Source organism: Notolabrus celidotus, chromosome 14, assembly GCF_009762535.1.
Source record: "Notolabrus celidotus isolate fNotCel1 chromosome 14, fNotCel1.pri, whole genome shotgun sequence".
Lineage (NCBI taxonomy): Eukaryota > Metazoa > Chordata > Actinopteri > Labriformes > Labridae > Notolabrus > Notolabrus celidotus.
Window position 1 is genome coordinate 33358481 of NC_048285.1, and position 17866 is coordinate 33376346.

Genomic DNA, 17866 nt, shown 5'->3' on the forward strand with positions numbered 1-17866 from the left:
CCACAGGGGGCGCCAAAAGCGTCACAAGCCGAAAGTTTCTCACTGGAGCTTTAAACTCGGCAGTTAATAATTTATAGACATAATAAACATGGATTTGTCTTTATGCATAAAATTCTAATTTTAAGTAAAACACTTATAAATATTTTGATATATTTTGTCAGCTACATTTAATTCTTTTGCATTTATTCCTCTATAAATATCTTTGTTTTCAACTTTCTGCTTTTTTTTCATTTTAATTTATTTAATATATTTCCACCTTTTCCAACATACCTCTTATATATTCTCTTGTTCATTTGTCTTTATATTTAACTATTTAACTATTTTAAGAATAAACTCCTGAATTATTCTTTTTAGTTTGTTTCAGAAATGTAATATTCAAGGTGTCTTTAACTGAACAGGTTTACTGGTGTTACAGTTTACTTTGTCAGGTGCAAATAAAGAAACCTTGAACACTAAAATTTAAATAGAATTAGATTTCTCATAAATTCGTTTAACAATGTCTGTTTTTTGTTTAATTGTTTTCCTAAAATTTACATTTCTCTTGTTAATTTAATATTCTCTCATCATTTCATCTGTATATTTAATTTTCTTTTTTAAATTTTCATATTCAAAATGTAACTAGCCGTCTTATATTCTTGTATTTTTCTCTTCACATATATTTTTGAATAATATTTACTGAACCATCCCTTCCTATTTGTTCCTCTTATTCGTCTCCTTCATGTCGCTCCCTCGCCTCCACACTGAGGAAATTACCTCTCCCTGCCCTTTGCACTCAAATCCCTTTTTATTGGAGATTTATGTATACAAATAAATATCATGTATCCTGATAATCCTCCAGAGACCACTCAGATTTCACTGATAACCCTGCAGGATGTCACAACACTGGGATCAGGAACACACGGCCCCAAAATATCCCAACATGAGGATTTCCTCTGAGGTGAAAATACACCAAAAAATGCACCAAAATAAGATTTAATATTATTCTTTTAATTAAACACAGAGATGTTGTGCTTTGTGCAACCTGCAGGAATATAAAAACTGAAGGTGTGGCGCCCTGTGAGATGAATCCACATGTGTGTGATATAAATATAGAGTGGCAGCGTTGGTGTGTAAGGCCTGTAGCTGGCATATGGACGCCCCCCCCGCCTGCTGCCAGATAATTCATACAGATCTACTTTAATACAAAGAAATCTCGTATTATTGCGCCCATTACGTAAAGGGATGAGATTATCGATACACAGATTAATGAGCATCCAATGGCGTGCCAGCGTGTAACCCCCTGCCCCCCCCTTGGCCCCGCCCCCCCTTCAATCATGCATGTTAAAAATAGAAGAAGCCCACAATGACTTGCAGTTTAGTTGTTAGATTTTAGTCTTTATTGTACTATTTTTTCTTGACAATTTGCTAGCGGACATGTGAAAACTTGGACCAACAAAACATCATCATCATTATTCTTATTATTTTTTAATTACAGCATATCATCAGACTGCAGGAACAGTGAGAAGATGTGTTTTTAGAAAATAAAACAAGAAAGAAAAAAAGAGAAAAATTCCAAACCGAACAGGAAAAAAAACAAACATTTGACTTTTAATATCTGATGGTGATTTTTTCCTTTTTTTTTTGTTGTTTTTTTTTTAAGTCATGTACACAATATAACAGTCTAAAAACATTAAACACACAGAGCTGAAGACATTGCAGTGTTGGTTGGGAAGTGGCAGTCCTCAGGGCAGTTTATATACTGTAGCAACATGATCCTGCTGTACTGTCAAATATCTACTGGGGGCGGATGAGGGAGGAGGGAGGAAGAGGAAGAGGAAGGGGGAGGTTGAGAAGAAGGGGTAGGGGGGGGGGACTACAAACCAAAATGGCCGTCAATATAAAACTAACAGTCTTCTTTTTTTTTTTTTTTTTTGTTCTTTAAATCCACCAATCAGGAGTCGGCAGAGACAGAGAGCAGAGTTAAGTAGGAGGGAAAATAGGACGGCGGGCGGAGGGAGAGGAGGGGGGAGAAAAGGGAGGGAGGGGGTGGAATGTCTCGATTTTCATTTTTTACATTTCTGCATTTTTCTTTTTCTCTCGTAGACAATATAAAATCTCACAGACAAGCAAAGAAAAAATAAAAACACTGGATGTACATGTTTGTATGTAAATGCATCGGACGGAGGGATGGATGGATGGATCATGGAGAGGGGGATGAAAAGAGGAAGAGGGGCTTGAATTATTGCTTTCTGAGTGATTATTAATTCTCACTTCTCTTCTACATGAATTGCATCTTTCTCATTCTCTCAATCTCTCTCTCTCTCTCTCTCGTTCTCACCGTGGTGATCTGTTTACACGTGATTACTCCGTTTATTCGGGAGGAGGGATGAAGGGAGAGAGGAGGAAGGGCAGGGAGGAGGAGGAGGAGGAGGGGTTAGGGTGAGGGTGAGGGTGAGGGTGGTGAGGGGGGGGCGGGGCTCAGAGCTCCTTGCTCAGCGAATCCCGGGCAGTTCTAATCCTCTTTGTGTGGCCTCACACGTTTCCCGCCTTTTTGTCTGGTAAATGATAACAGAAGAGATTGAAAAAATGTATTAAAAAATAGAAAACGGAGAATAATAAGAATAAAGAACAGTCATATAAAAAGGGTTACATGTTGTATGTGTGTTTAGTGGTTTAGTACAGATGTGGCTGGGTTAGTTTAAGTTATTTTTAAGGACGTACACAAAGTAAACAACAACAACAACAACAACAACAACAGCTTCAGGATAAATATGACAGAGTCTTCACAGAAAGAGGAGGAGAGAGAGGAGGACAAACAACCTCCACCTGACTTCACATTTCTCGCCTTCCTGTACATTTTTCCCTGAAATGAAAACACCGCCCGCCCTCTGGTGTGTCATCTGTCTGTATATGTGTCTGCCCCCCCCCCCACCCAGAGAGAGAGAGAGAGAGAGAGAGAGGGAGAGAGGGAGAGAGAGAGAGAGAGAGAGAGAGAGAGAGACAGAGAGAGAGAGAGAGAGAGAGAGAGAGAGAGAGAGAGAGGGCTAGTTAATCTGGCTTGTTGAAGAGAGAGGCTCCGTGACACTTTGATTTTGCCCGCACTAATCCGTTGATGGACTCAACTCTATTGATGTCTACTAAACCAGCTTTTCTCCTCCGCAGCAAACAGAGAGCTAACTATCTGAGCTACGGCTAGTTAAAGAGGAAGCAGCAGGCCGACTCATGGAGCGGAGTGGAGGTGGAGGGTCTGAGGGCGGAGTTAATCTCTGTGTCATACGAATGTTTTCGTCTTTATGATGGAGAAACTATCAGGAACAAACTCCCTGAGAACGTCCGGTCAGCTGAGACTCTCGGTTCCTTTAAAGCTCCAGTAGGGAACTTTGTTTGTGTTGTCTTTGGCGCCCCCTGTGGACAAAGCTGCACACCGAGCTCTTTTGGCAACACTGCACTGTCACTTTAAAGGTGACATATCACGCATTTCTCATCAACATATATTGGTCTAAGAGGTTCCCAAAACATGTCTTTAAAGTTTATGCTCAAAAAAACTCTTTGAAATCAGATTCTGGTCTGCCTGAAAAACCCTCTTCTTCAGTCCTCCTCAGAACACTCTGTTTTCTCTCTGACCACGCCCCCTCAGGAAGTGGGTGTGGCCTCGGCTGTCCAGCACGTGGATCTAATGTTTACATGTTGGCTGAATATACACGGCTGCTCACAGACCCGCGTTACTTCAACCCTCTGAATCTGATCCAGAATCTGATCCTGACGGAGAGGCGCCTGCAGCAGGACCTTTCTGAACCATTGGTCACAGATTTAGTGTTTCTTGTTGTTTTATTTGTCAGCATGTCGACGTGTGTCTTGGTACACAGCTACCAACATGTAGCTATGTGGCTATGCTAATTAGCGCTAGCACTTATCCATGATAAATAAAAATCCTCCACTAGATCTTCAAATCTGCAGACGTGGGGAGTCAAACCGACCTCTGTGTTTATTAAGACAGCCTACAACTAGCATGCCTCCCTCCTAAGCTCCTTGTTAGCACACATGTGTGCAGGGAATGAAAAACGGAGGAGGGGTTGAGTTGTATTTTATACAGTCTATGGGCTGAACAAGCTCCGAGCTCTGACTTCCTGTTACAGACCGGATGGCGTTGTGACGTATGAAAAACACTGAAAACTGAAACGGCTGGTTTCAGCACACATTTACAGAAAGGTGGAGAAATCAGAACAGGGGCAGAATGGATTCTTTGACTTTTCAGGGGGTTTGTAGACAGGGACACATATTTCAGGGAGAGAACCATTAAAAAGTCCATTTTGCATGATATGTCACCTTTAAGGCTTGTATTTTAAAACCATCTTCAATTTAACCCTTCAGTTTTTGGCGATTTTCATTTTCTCTTTGACTTCATCGTACGGTTTTATTGAATGATCCTTAAAACGTCTGATATTATTGATTTTTCTCTGACTTTTGTCTGTTTTATTTCAGTCTAATGTGCAGGGGCGGAGCCAAAGGATAGCCTGTGGTGACCGTGACCCCAACCCCCTAAAATTGGATGGGCCACCCTTAAATCCTCAACCATGATTGGCTATCTAGCCTTATCAGAGATGTTGAAATCAATTATTTCAGCTGCCTTAAAGACGCTTTCCCTACATTTAAATGTGCCACCTTTTCTTCTGTCCAACTTAAGTCCTGAAAGATTTCAGCACAAAAGATTACTTAAGTTGCTGTTTTGTTGTATTCCCTTTTAAAGTTGTATATATATTCAGAGGAATATAACATCTGTATTTCAGGTGTTTGAAGTCAGACAGGAGAGTTAAATAAATGTAATTCATTTATCATGCATGAAAAACCTATGAATGTCCGAGCCCCAGTTATGCCCCCCCATGTTGAAATAATCCGCCCCTGCTCACGTGAAGCACTTTACATTTTGGTGTTAAAATGAGCAATATAAATAAACTTGCTTCTGCCTTTTCTGTCTGACTTTAAGAAAGTAAAGGCCTTTGATAAAAACAAATTACAAATTGTTTTTTTGCAAGAAGTATTCATGCTTCATCTGTTTGTGTGAGTTGATGGCTGGACTCTGATTGAGGATGCTGTGTTTGTTTCCTGCACAGTAAATCAGCAGCTGTTGATCATGCATTAGTCCTACCTATCAACAGTGAAGCCTATAGTGTTCTCAAATGATGCTTGGAAACTGAAACTAAAAACACCTTTCTCTAACCTTGCTTTTTACCCAACATGAAGGCAGTTCTTTGACCCAGATTTACAGTTCTATGAAACTGAATAAGTGAACACACAGTCAGGAATTTCAGGATTTCCAATCTTGACACCTAAGCCTGTTGTTGGAGCACATTTTCTGCACCATAAAGAAGCTGTTAAACTTTTATTTGTGCTGCTCTGTAATCACAGCGTATTTATTGGTCACTTCAGGAAGGCGTAAAGACAAAGACCCTCCCATCCTATCCTGCTGATCTGATAAGATAATGCAGAAATGCAGAACTCTGGACACTTTATGGTCTAACCCGTCTCTTGTCCTCTAACACAGACTGAACCTCTTTAAAACCTCCTCTGTGCCCCCCTTCCTTTAAAAGTTAAAGATGTTTCTTGAGGCGGTACAGCTTGTGCAATAGTTTCATGATGCTCTGATCGTTCTCTCTTCTTTATGTTGCTTTGTGCAGAGCTTGTGCGATGTTAATAATGTGCGTTTGATGTGTTTACATGTGGATTCTTATTGTGGCGGTTGCTGAGCGTGTGCAGAACTTGTGTCCAAGACAAATTTCCCCACAGGGATGTCAAAGTGTGTCGTTCATGTAGTTGTTGTAGTGTCATGTTGAGTGGTTTTCCTGTCCTATCTGATGTGCTTCTTAGTTTCCTTTGAACCTCATATTGTCAATAAATCAGTTGCTGGTGCGTTTCTTCAGTACTGTGTAGAAATGTTCATTTTCCAGCCTCCCTCCCTCACACCAAAGCTACCTGTTCAATTTGAACAAATCACTGTGAGCTCCTCAGAGTCCTCAGGTAACATCTCACAGCAGCAGCAGCAGCGGGAGCCGCAGCGGCGCTTCCCTTCAAACATCTGTCGGGCGGTTTTAGATCAAAGTGAGGCGGGATGCCGGACACTGAACCTCACACTGCTCCTGAATGGAGCGGAGGCTGGGAAGTGATAAATAATGGAGGGGGGAAAAGATCACCTTCTGGTTCAGAGGTGCTTCCCCTCCTGATGTTCAGTGTCCAGCGGCTCTGAGCGGCTCTGAGCGGGAACATGAAAAAAGGAGTGAAAGGAGCAAAGAAACATCTCATCACTGATTTCTCTCTTTGCTGCTGCTGAGCCTCTTATTGAAGAGATGTTTCATGTGAGCTCGCTCTCTGACCGGCCGGGTCCTGCAGCGTGTAATTGGATATTTATATTTTTGTTCTGGTTCACGAAGAGTCAACCTTCAACTGTAGCTGCCCTGGGAATCTGTGCTCATCACCTGATCCCATGTTATCGTTAAATGGTTTGACTGTTCGGCTGCTCGTGAACTTGACATTTTAATAGAATAAGAAGGCAGTAATGAAAGGGATGCTTCTCTCTCTCTCTCTTTTTAATCTCTCCTCCTTTAAAACACTTGCTGGTTTTTACTTGTGAACAAACATTTATGTAACAAATACAGGACAGAGTCTTTAAAGGGATTCAGGAAGAACTATGCGATATTCTCATCATGCAATCCTCCCGGGGAAGTAAACATGCCTATGTATACGTGGTTCTGCATAAAAGTGCTTTTGTGTGTCTGGAACTCAAAATATATCTTATGCACATTATTTCAAAGACGTATTTAGCTTAGCTTAGCACAACAACCCCAAGCTGGTCTGTCATTTCCTGCCACAAACGTCAAAAACAGCTGAAAATGTTTGACACTTAAGGGGCATTTCGACCGCAGGATCTTTACCCCTGAACTACGTGCGTTTGGACCGGTGGACCCAGGGTCTAAATTTAGTTCAGGGGTAGATAATCTCCCCCCTAAAAAGCCCCTGCTAGAGTGGTAGTACTTTTCAAAAGAAGAAGCTGTGATTCTCTTGATTTAGCAGCTTGTAACAGTAGTCTTCTCTCAGCCCACCGTGAATGCGTCTCTCCTCCCGGTGTTCCGGTTTTAAAAGTGACCCTGTAAACTGGAGACCTTCAGCTGAAAGTGTCAGTGTTTGTGTTGATTCATTCATTGCTTTTTCCATGTTTTAAACTGCAGGCACAACATTTTCACTTTTTTCCATGTTTTTCTGCTTTTGGAGCACAATTTCAAGTTTGAGGTAAATTAATTTTTTCGACAGGGTCCACTTTTTTGTCAAAATTTTTTTGTCAAAAAAAAATGTGACAAAACATTTTTTGTAAAAAAAAATTTTGTCAAATTTTTTTTTGTCAAAATTTTTTTTCTCAAATTTTTTTTTCAAAAATGTTTTTCAAATTTGGTTTTCAAAATTTTTTGTTCAAATTTTTTTTTTTTTTTCAATTTTTTCCAAAAACCATTCACAGTCATTGTGTTTTTTTCCATCTGTGATTCACTTGATTTCTCTTTCTTTCATTAGTTTTTATTTGTTCTATCTTTTTTGTATGTGTGTGTACTTTTCAAAAGAAGAAGCTGTGATTCTCTTGATTTAGCAGCTTGTAACAGTAGTCTTCTCTCAGCCCACCGTGAATGCGTCTCTCCTCCCGGTGTTCCGGTTTTAAAAGTGACCCTGTAAACTGGAGACCTTCAGCTGAACGTGTCAGTGTTTGTGGAGTTTACACAGCTGTTGAAACACAGAGGGAGTTCCTGGGAATGCAAACTAGTTTAGTTTTTATTAAGATTTCAAAATATCCTCATCAGATATTTAATGATGGTCTAAAGACGTTTATGAGGGATGCATCCGGCTGAGAGTCTCCAGTTAACAGGGTCGCCGTTTAAACCAAAACACCGGCCGATCTCTGCGATCACGGCTTTTTGAGTTCAAAAGGATTTTAAAGCCGTGTTGAAACGTCTTTGCTACTCGCGCTTATCTCCTCTCACGTGTTGATTCAGTGAATCCATCTGTGATGAAATATAGCACCATCTAAAACAGACCAGCTGAGTCTCTTCATGCTAACAGGCTAACTGTTGTGTTGCTCATAATGATACCTGCCTGCCCGTCTGCTTCTATGGTGTCATCTTTGATGAATGGCATTCCTCTTTGTGTTACTGCCCTCTACTGGTCTGGTGGTGTAGTGCATTTACTTTTTTCCTCCATACGTCACTGGCCTGATTTACACAATCTACCCGGGATTTCAGCCCGCGGTCGAAACGCAGACAACAATGGGGGACCAGGAACCTTTTAGTTCAGACTCTTGGTTGAAATGCACCTTTATGCTTTAAAACGACTGAAATGACTAATTTAAGTTAAAAATAATTGAAAAAAAGCCACTCTCTTGATGTTTTATAACAGCACTTCATGTTCAATACAACTAAGAAACAATAAAATTAGTTTGTTCGTGACTTTTTGAGGAGCTACGCAAGCCAAGTAGTTTCCAATGCAGTCTTTATGCTAAGCTAGGCTAACTTCCAGGTCTTAAAGTAACACACACGTGGTCTTTCAAATGGACCAGGTCATTAATCTCAGAAAGAATAAGCTTGTTTTATAAATATAGATCAAACTCTATATCAGGAATGTGTGTTAGCATGCGTCCGTGTTCTCGTTAGCTTGTGCTGATTCGTGTGACTTTACATTTGGCACGTTGAAGCGGTGAGAGTGTTCCCACGCTCGTGTTAATCTGTGCGTGAGTGTGAGGTTCAGTAACGCATGTCAGCGTCGTAACACCCGTTCAGACCGTTGTCGAAGCAGAGCTCTCTCTCTAATTGGTCAGTCGCTGCTGACATCACGTTCTGAACGATGGCCACCGCTGCCTCCCTTAAATCCCTCTTCCTCATCTCATCCTCCTCCTCCTCCTCCTCCTCGCCCTGGTCACACGCCCCTTTGTTATAACCTCCATTTAGTGGAGACCCCGCCTCCTCTCTCTGCCCCTCCTCCTCCTCCTCCTCCTCTTCCTCCTCCTCCTCCTCCTCCCAGCTAACAGCTATCGTTACGTCAGGCTCTGTGATTGTAATGCTAACGTTTGTTAGTACTGGTGCTTGTTTTGGTTCTTGTCTGTTGTTAGTATCTCCTTCTTTGTTGCTGCTGCTGTTGTGTGGCTCGTCAGAGTCCCGGTCGGCGTGCTGTAACTCACCGCTGTTCACAGCCGCCGTGGCGTTGATGATCTTAGCGTTGGCCTCCTCTTTCGCCCCTCCCGCCTCCTTGCTCTTCTTCACGGGGCTGCCCCCCGTTGTCTTCTCCTCGTCCTGGTGATTGTGTGTGGCGTGCTCCTCCCCCGTGCCGTTGGAGCAGCCGTTCTCCCCGTTGGTCACGGGAGCGTCGGCCGGCGTCTTCTCCGCCTCCTTCGCCTCCTTGGCCGGCTCCGCCGCGCTCTCCGGCTCCTCCTCCGTCTTCTCGGTCGCCGCCGCCGCGTCTTTGTCGTTGCTCTCCTCTTTGGCAGCTTCGCCTTCGGCGCCGGCTTCCTCTGCCGTTTCTACTCCCTCTGCCGCCTCCGTGGCCTCCTCCTCCTCCTCCTTGGCGCCCTCGCCCATGTCCACGCTGGTGGACTTGCCCTTCCGCAGGATGAAGTTCTTCAGGGAAACTGCACGGCCGAAGTGTGACCGCTTGGCCTTGGCTGACTTGGCGTCTTTGCCCTCCTCGGCCGCCCCGTCTTCACCTGGAGGGAGGACGACAGTTCAGGGTTAGAGCTTTGTATTAATCATAAGACATCATTTTATTATCCTACAGATATGAATCATAATGTCATCCTCGGGTTATCAAATACAGACCAGAACTGATGTCTCAAACTGAAAACCAGGAAGGTTTCTGGTCTGCTTCTAGGTACCTTTTTGAGTTCATTTCTTACATCCATTCAATTCTCTTTTTGTCCCTTTCTCACGAGCTGTTTGAGACGTCTCAAGGTACCTGTTAGTCTAAATGTGTCTTTACCTGTTAGCATCTCTCTGAAGGTTGTTTTCCAACTCTCTAATTTAATTGAGTCTGTTTCAAGGTACCTTTAATGTTGGTTTCAATATCTCTTTAAAGATCTGTTTTCAGAAACCTTTCTTCAACTGTTTCGAGGTACCCCTCAGGATCTATTTTGGTTTCCCCTTCACATCTGTGTCCAGAATTTAAGTTTGTTGTCTTCCTTCTCAGTTTAAATTTAAATCCGTTTCGAGGTACCCTTCAGCATGGTTTCAAGGTACCCTTTGTGCTCTATTGCAAGGTATCCTTCAGCATTATTTTGGGGATTATTCAGGATAGCCTTTGTCATCTCTTTAGATATATTTATTTCCTTATAACATCTGGTCTGTTTTAAGGTACCCAAAGTACTTCTTAGATTTTTTTAGGGTTTATTTCAGGATCATCTTCCCGTCTGTTTAAGTAAACCCATTAGCCTCTCTCTGAAGGTTGTTTTCCAACTGTCTAATTCATAATTATAAAGTCTGTTTCAAGGTACCCTTTTATGTGGGTTTAAATATCTCTTTAAGGATATGTTTCCAGAATCATTGCTACACTTGTTTGAGGTACCCTTTAGCATCTTTTACAGAATCTCCTCTACTTCTGTTTCAGGATAGCCTTTACCATCTCTCTAGACATATTTCCTTCCTTGTAACATCTGGTCTGCTTTAAGGTACCTGAAGTAGTTTATGGCATTTATTTCAAGATCACCTTCACGTCTGTTTAAGTAGACCAATTAGCCTCTCTATGAAGGTTGTTTTCCAACTTTCTTACTTGTAAAAAGTCTGTTTCATGGTACCCTTTCATGTGGGTTTCAATATCTCACTATATCTCGCACTTGTTTGAGGTACCCTTTAGCATCTTTTACAGAATCCCCTTCACATCTGTCAGGGCAGCCACTGCAGTGAGGTTGCTTCCTTAAATTTCAATCCATTTTTAGGTACCCTTTAGAGTGGTTTCAAGGTACCCTTTGTGCTCTATTGCAAGGTATCCTTCAGCATTCTTTTAGGATCCTCCTTACATCTGTTTCAGGATAGCCTTTAGACATCTCTCTAGATATATTTCTTTCCTTATAACATCTGATCTGCTTTAAGGTACCTGAAGTAGTTTTTGGCATTTATTTCAAGATCACCTTCACATCTGTTTAAGTAGACCAATTAGCCTCTCTATGAAGGTTGTTTTCCAACTGTCTTACTTGTAAAAAGTCTGTTTCATGGCACCCTTTCATGTGGGTTTCAATATCTCTTTAAGGATATGTTTCCAGAAATCTGCACTTGTTTGAGGTACCCTTTAGCATCTTTTACAGAATCCCCCAAACATCTGTCAGGGTAGCCACTTGCGGTGAATTTAAGGTTGCTTCCTTAAATTTAAATCCATTTTGAAGTACCCTTTAGCGTTGTTTCAAGGTACCCTTTGCAGTCTACTGCAAGGTATCCTTCAGCATTCTTTTAGGATCCTCCTTACATCTGTTTCAGGATAGCCTTTAGACATCTCTAGATATATTTCTTTCCTTGTAACATCTGGTCTGCTTTAAGGTACCCTTTCATGTGGGTTTTAATATCCCTTTAAGGCCAGCTTCCAGAAACATTTCTGCACTTGTTTGAGGTACCCTTTAGCATCTTTTACAGAATCCCCTCCACATCTGTTTCAGGATAGCCTTTACCATCTCTCTAGACATATTTCTTTCCTTATAACATCTGGTCTGCTTTAAGGTACCCAAGGTACTTTTTGGCATTTATTTCAGGATCCCCTTCACGTCTGTTTAAGTAGACCAATAAGCCTCTCTCTGAAGGTTGTTGTCCTACTTTCTTACTTGTAAGAAGTCCGTTTTAATGTACCCTTTCACGTGGGTTTCATTTTCGGATTGAGGATCTGTTTTGAGGTACCCTTCAGAACCTATTTCAGGCGTTTGGTCAAGTTTGTTTCAGGAACCCTTTAAGATAAGTATCCAGGTACCTTGTCAGGATGCATTTCAAGGTAAGCTTTAGCATCTGTTTCAGGATCACCTTTGTGTCTGTTTCAGTCGACCCTGTGTTTAAAAGCTGTGGTTCAGCTTGTTTTAAGGTACCCTTGAGTGTCGTCTTCAATGCATCTGTATTTTTAGTTATGTGAAAACCAGAGGTGTAACTTTCCTCTCTCTGAAACTACAGGTAGAACTCTCCTCTGGAAAATAAAAAAGCATCGTTAGTGCTCAGCTCTGTAGTTGTATTATTTTAGAGCTGCACGATCAGCACCTCACCTGTTCCTGACTCCCGTTCTTTTAACAGAAGAAGAGTTAATCACAGGTGAAGCTGAAACCAGCCTGTGTGTTTAAAACAACATGAGTCTCCTCCTTTGAAGGAGAAACTCAAAGAGCTGTGGGCTGTGTGTTTTTGTTCCACTCCTCTCTCTCTGCCAGGGGTAGAAAGTAAGTTAAATTTAGTACTCGCTGTTGACTGAAGCCGCAGTGAGATTTGAATTTCACATCAGATGTTGAATATTTTATTTGGGAGAATGTTCAATTACATTCCCTCCCCTAGAGTTAGCAAGCCACTAACTCCTGTCTGTGCTCCCCGGACAAGGACAGACACGGAACGAGTGTGAACACGCTGTCAGCCTCTGAGTCTGAATATTTGAGCGCTGTTCATGTTGAACTCTGGTGAGCCGGGGTATTTAATGAAACCTAATAGACTCCTGCGTACCGACAAGTGAATGTCTGATAGCTTCAAAGAGGAGTTGGGATATTTTTTAACCTTGGCTTTAAGTTTGGGAACATTTCCAGTAGATGTTTTCAGGTGGCGTTCCTGACACTGACTGTGATGGCTGCACAGAAACCAGATCAAAGTTTGTCCAACAACTACACATGGAACGTTAAAGACAACTCCTATTCTGACTAAAAACAGTCATTACACTGCTCCCCTCAAAGCAGTAGTTCCACCTTACTACCACCAGGTTTGTAGGGCTTTCACAAATACTGTGTTGGATCTGGGTTTTCTGTTTGAGACCTAGACCATCTTTGGGGGTGCCAGACTCTCCTGAATGTAGTTTGAATATGCTGGATGAGGTATCAATGGAAAGCTGAGAATGTCCGCTGTAAGTTTTTAAAGCTTGTTGATTAGCGCTTCAAAAGTTAGCAAACATTTAAGAACAAGTCGCCGCCGCCTGTCTCAGTCTTTGAGGGTTACACGTGGACGCAGTATCAGTGACGTCACTATTGGTTTCTAAAGCTGAACTTTGAAGCCCAAAAAAGGTGGTCGCCATATTGGAAACCCCTGACCCAACCTAGCTTTTAATCGACCTAGCAAGAGGAGTTCAGGGGAGCCTTTCAATTAAATAGGCCACGCCCCTTTTAAGCCTCATTTTGCAAAGCTTGTAACCTACGAATGATTTAAAAAACAATCCACATGTGAAACAATTTCTGCTGTAAATATCGACATCCAAGAATGGTTGTTAAGGGACTTAGTGTGCGTTTGGAGCTAGCCTCTAGTGGACATTAAAGGAATTGCAGTTTCTTTTAATTTTATAGGCTTTATTGTTGTATTTTTTAAGGTATATTTTGGGGCTTTTTGGCCTTTGTTGACAGGACAGCTGAAGAGGGACAGGAAATGTGGGGAGTAGAGAGCAGGGGAAGACATGCAGCAAATGGTGGACCGGGAGTGGAACCGGCGACCTCTGTGAAGAGGACTGTAGCCTCTTTACATGGGGCGCTTAGACCGCTAGGCCACCAGCGCCCCAATAGGTCGCTTTGCTAAAACTACATTTTTCCCCCCTTTCTGTTTTAAAATAATCCTCTTCCTCTTTCTTTAAAGTTGTCAGACACTTAGAGGAACAACCTGAGCCTGTCAGGGACAAAACAAGAACTTTTAGAGGTGCAGCACGTCCTCCGAGGATTACGTTGCAGCCATTACAGCCTGTTTCCCAGCTTGACTGAAGCAATTCAAAGAGATGACCCTGACAGTCATCTGAAGTCTTAAATATTAATAATGTGACCCCCAGGTTCATAAGCACCTTAATAACCTCTGAATCTCACCGTCTCTATCGTCTGTGTGATGAAATGTTAAATATATGTCAGACAAAAGTCCTCTTACCCGACGCGGTAGCCGCCGCTGCGTCGTCCTCTGCGCTGGGGGCGCATTCCGTGTTGGCGCGTTTGGACTTTGGGATGACACGCTTCTTGAAGGATGTCCAGATCTCGTTGGCGTGTTGCGTCACCGTCCCGCCTCCTGCCGCCGCCACGGCCGCCTTCTCCTCCTCGCCTCCTTCGGCCTTCTCCTCTCCTCCCTCTGCCTTGGCCTCCTCCGCTCCTCCGTCCGGCTTGGCCTCCTCGCCCTCCTCCACTCCTGCCGCTCCGTCCTCCGGCTTGTCGGCAGAGTCTTTGTCGGAGCCCTTGGCCTTGCCGCTGATGCCGACCATGGACGGGTCCCTCTTCAGGCCCTGGAATGTCCAGGAACGTTTCAGCTTCCACCTCTTCTGCCCCGACTCCTTGGAGTCCAACGTGGAGGAGTCTCCGCCTCCTTCTCCGTCCGCTCCCTCCTCTTTGCCGTCCTCTCCTCCGGCGCTCTTCTTATGCGCCTTCTGAGCCATGAGCTTCTTGAAGGAATGCCAGCGCTTCATATGCTTGGTGGTCGCCGAAGAGGACGAGGCTTTCTGTTCTTCTTCTGCGCCTCCCTCCGCGCCACCCTCTGCGCCTCCTGCTGCTCCTCCCTCCTCGATGGTGGAGTCAGCGGTGGTGTTAAGTGCTTCGGCGTCCTCCAGCCGGTCCAGGGACTTGGACCGGACCTTTACTGGTTTCTGGGGTTCTGCGCCATCCTTCTTCTCGGTGCTGCGATGGGAGAAGATCCTCGCCACGGGCTTCCTGATCAGATCCCGCACTGTGGATTTGGCCTCTGCAGGTTTGCTCTTCTCCGCTTTCTTCTCCTCCTCTTTCTCGCCGTTCTCTGGAGCTTTCTCAATCGCCGCCTCTCCTTCCGCACCTCCTTCTGCTCCTCCCTCAGCTGCTGCTGCGGCCTCCTCGGCTCCTTTCTCTCCCTCCTTCTCGCCTCCTTCGGCTGCGTTCTCTTCTCCGGCGGCCGTTGAACTCTGCTCCTTCTTCTTGCGTCCTCCCATCACCTTCCCCAGGCCGCTCTTGTTGAGGAAGGAGTCCAAGAAGGAGGTCTTGGGCTCGGCGGAGGAGGCGTTTTCTGAGCTCTGAGGAGCCGCTGCCTCGCCGCTCTCTTCTGCGTCCGCTGCTTCCGCCTCCTCGGTCGCTCCTGCTGCTGCTGCTGCTGTGTCGTTATTCACAGTCTCTTTGTTATCCACTACCTCGCTGTTGACAGCCGTGCCATCTTTATCCACAACCTCGCTGTTGACAGTCTCTGAGTTTGCGTTGGCGTTTTTAGTCGGTTGCTCCGCCTCCGCCGGCTTGCTTTCAGGGGCTTTCCCGTCTTCCTGGACTACCGGCGCCGCGTTGGCCTCCGTCGCCGCCATTTCGGGAAAAGGAAAACAAAATAAGAACAACAAAAAAAAGTGGGTTCCTTCCTTCCTTCCCTGGCCTTCTGCCCTCCTCTTCCTCTCTCTCTTTCTGGTGTTTCGTTCCTCCCGCTGTGGTGGTGCTCTCAGGTCATGGAGAGCAGGGTGGAGAACAGTGGCGAGGAGGAAAGGTACTCAGCATCCTACTAGTCCCCCAAACTCCTGCAGAGAGACGGAGAGAGGCGAAGAGGTAATGGGGGTGAGAAGGGGGCAGAGAGAGGAAGAGGCACAGATGGTTAATAGTCTGAATCAACGCCGTAGACACTCAATTAGTCTGGTCTAGACTGTGCTGTGAATGTGGAATGAGGTGTAACAAAATAAAGGATCTCAGCGGGAAATGCAATGCAATTATGATGTTTCCTAATCAGTCACACTTCCTGGATTTACACCGTGCATGATTCGACGTGGGACTCGCACCCTCTGACTTCTTCTCTTTAATTGAAACCACTGAAGCTGGAGGACGTGAAACTTGCAACAGACCGCCGCAATAAAAGCTCCCTCATCCCAAACAGCTGCATTAGTATTCTGAAGGGCGTGTTCAGCTCCACTTTCATCAGCTGGTGGTTCACATACACAGATGATTCCTTTCACAGGCCCTGAGCTGGTGCTCCTCCGGATAGTTAGTAGTCTTTCCCTGAGTGTGAAAGTCTCATCCCGCTCAGACGGGTTATTTTAGAGACGTGGTGTTATGTCTGATGAAGAACCGTCAAACCAACGCAGGAAGCATCAGCTCATGATATCTTCCCTTTTGGGACCAAGTATGATTCCAACAACTGTTCATTCAGCCTGAAGATGACTTAATCAAACTGTTATGGGTCTAAGAAAGTTGGACCTGGAACTTTTAAAAGAACACAAATTGAGCAGAGCATCAGTTCATACAGGCCACGAAGCCGAGCTCGGCCGACAGAACATCAGCTGCTCTCAACACCAGCCCCTATCAACCCACCTCCATCCCAGCTCCTCCTTTCCGCTGTGTCTGATTCAACCAGTGTCATACGTATCATCACTGATGCTCGCTCTGTTCAGTACCCCGGGGTCTTTGCTGCTGCTCTGCCTGCCTTTCACGAGCCCTGAGCTGGTGCTTCTCCGGATATTTAGTAGTCTTTCCCTGAGTGTGAAAGTCTCATCCAGCTCAGACGGCTTATTTTAGTGACATAGTGTTTGTCTGACAGAGAACCATCAAACCAACACAAAAATCAGTCTCATGATATCTTCCCTTTTGGTCCCAAGAATGGATCAAGATCTGTGGTCACTGGTCTAGATGATGTAATCAAACCGTTACGGGTCTAGGAAAGTTGGACCCAGCAGTTATTAAAAACTGGGAAGGCCCCGAATTCAAACTTGGCCGACAGAACATCAGCCCGCCTCCACCCCAGCTCCTCCTTCCTGCTGTGTCTGATTTAACCAGCGTCATATGCATCGTCACTGATGCTCGCTCTGTTCTGCACCCCTGGGGTCTTTGCTGCTGCTCTGCCTGCCTTTCACAAACCCTGAGCTGGTGCTTCTCTTGATAGTTAGTAGTCTTTCCCTGAGAGTGAAAGCCTCATCCAGCTCAAACGGCTCATTTTAGTGACATAGTGTTTGTCTGACAGAGAATCATCAAACCAACACAAAAATCAGTCTCATGATATCTTCCCTTTTGGTCCCAAGAATGGATCAAGATCTGTGGTCACTGGTCTAGATGATGTAATCAAACCGTTACGGGTCTAGGAAAGTTGGACCCAGCAGTTATTAAAAACTGGGAAGGCCCCGAATTCAAACTTGGCCGACAGAACATCAGCCCGCCTCCACCCCAGCTCCTCCTTCCTGCTGTGTCTGATTTAACCAGCGTCATATGCATCGTCACTGATGCTCGCTCTGTTCTGCACCCCTGGGGTCTTTGCTGCTGCTCTGCCTGCCTTTCACAAACCCTGAGCTGGTGCTTCTCTTGATAGTTAGTAGTCTTTCCCTGAGAGTGAAAGCCTCATCCAGCTCAAACGGCTCATTTTAGTGACATAGTGTTTGTCTGACAGAGAATCATCAAACCAACACAAAAATCAGTCTCATGATATCTTCCCTTTTGGTCCCAAGAATGGATCAAGATCTGTGGTCACTGGTCTAGATGATGTAATCAAACCGTTACGGGTCTAGGAAAGTTGGACCCAGGAGTTATTAAAAACTGGGAAGGCCCAGAATTCAAGCTTGGCCGACAGAACATCAGCCCGCCTCCACCCCAGCTCCTCCAACCTGCTGTGTCTGATTTAACCAGTGTCATATGCATCGTCACTGATGCTCGCTCTGTTCTGTACCCCTGGGTCTTTGCTGCTGCTCTGCCTGCCTTTCACGAGCCCTGAGCTGGTTCTTCTCTTGATAGTTAGTAGTCTTTCCCTGAGAGTGAAAGCCTCAT

General features: G+C 44.4%; 1 protein-coding gene across 1 annotated transcript; it reads right to left on the reverse strand.

Moving 5' to 3' along the window:
* Positions 1-1353: 1353 nt before the first annotated feature.
* On the reverse strand, positions 1354-15644 carry si:ch211-137a8.4 (uncharacterized transmembrane protein DDB_G0289901). The gene is made up of 3 exons (XM_034701389.1): positions 14061-15644; positions 9188-9709; positions 1354-2534 (listed from the first exon to the last, which is right to left on the reverse strand). Exons 1-3 carry the CDS (start codon positions 15436-15438, stop codon positions 2512-2514), a joined length of 1923 nt encoding a protein of 640 aa, XP_034557280.1. The 5' UTR covers positions 15439-15644; the 3' UTR covers positions 1354-2511.
* Between the last annotated feature and the right edge of the window lie 2222 nt (positions 15645-17866).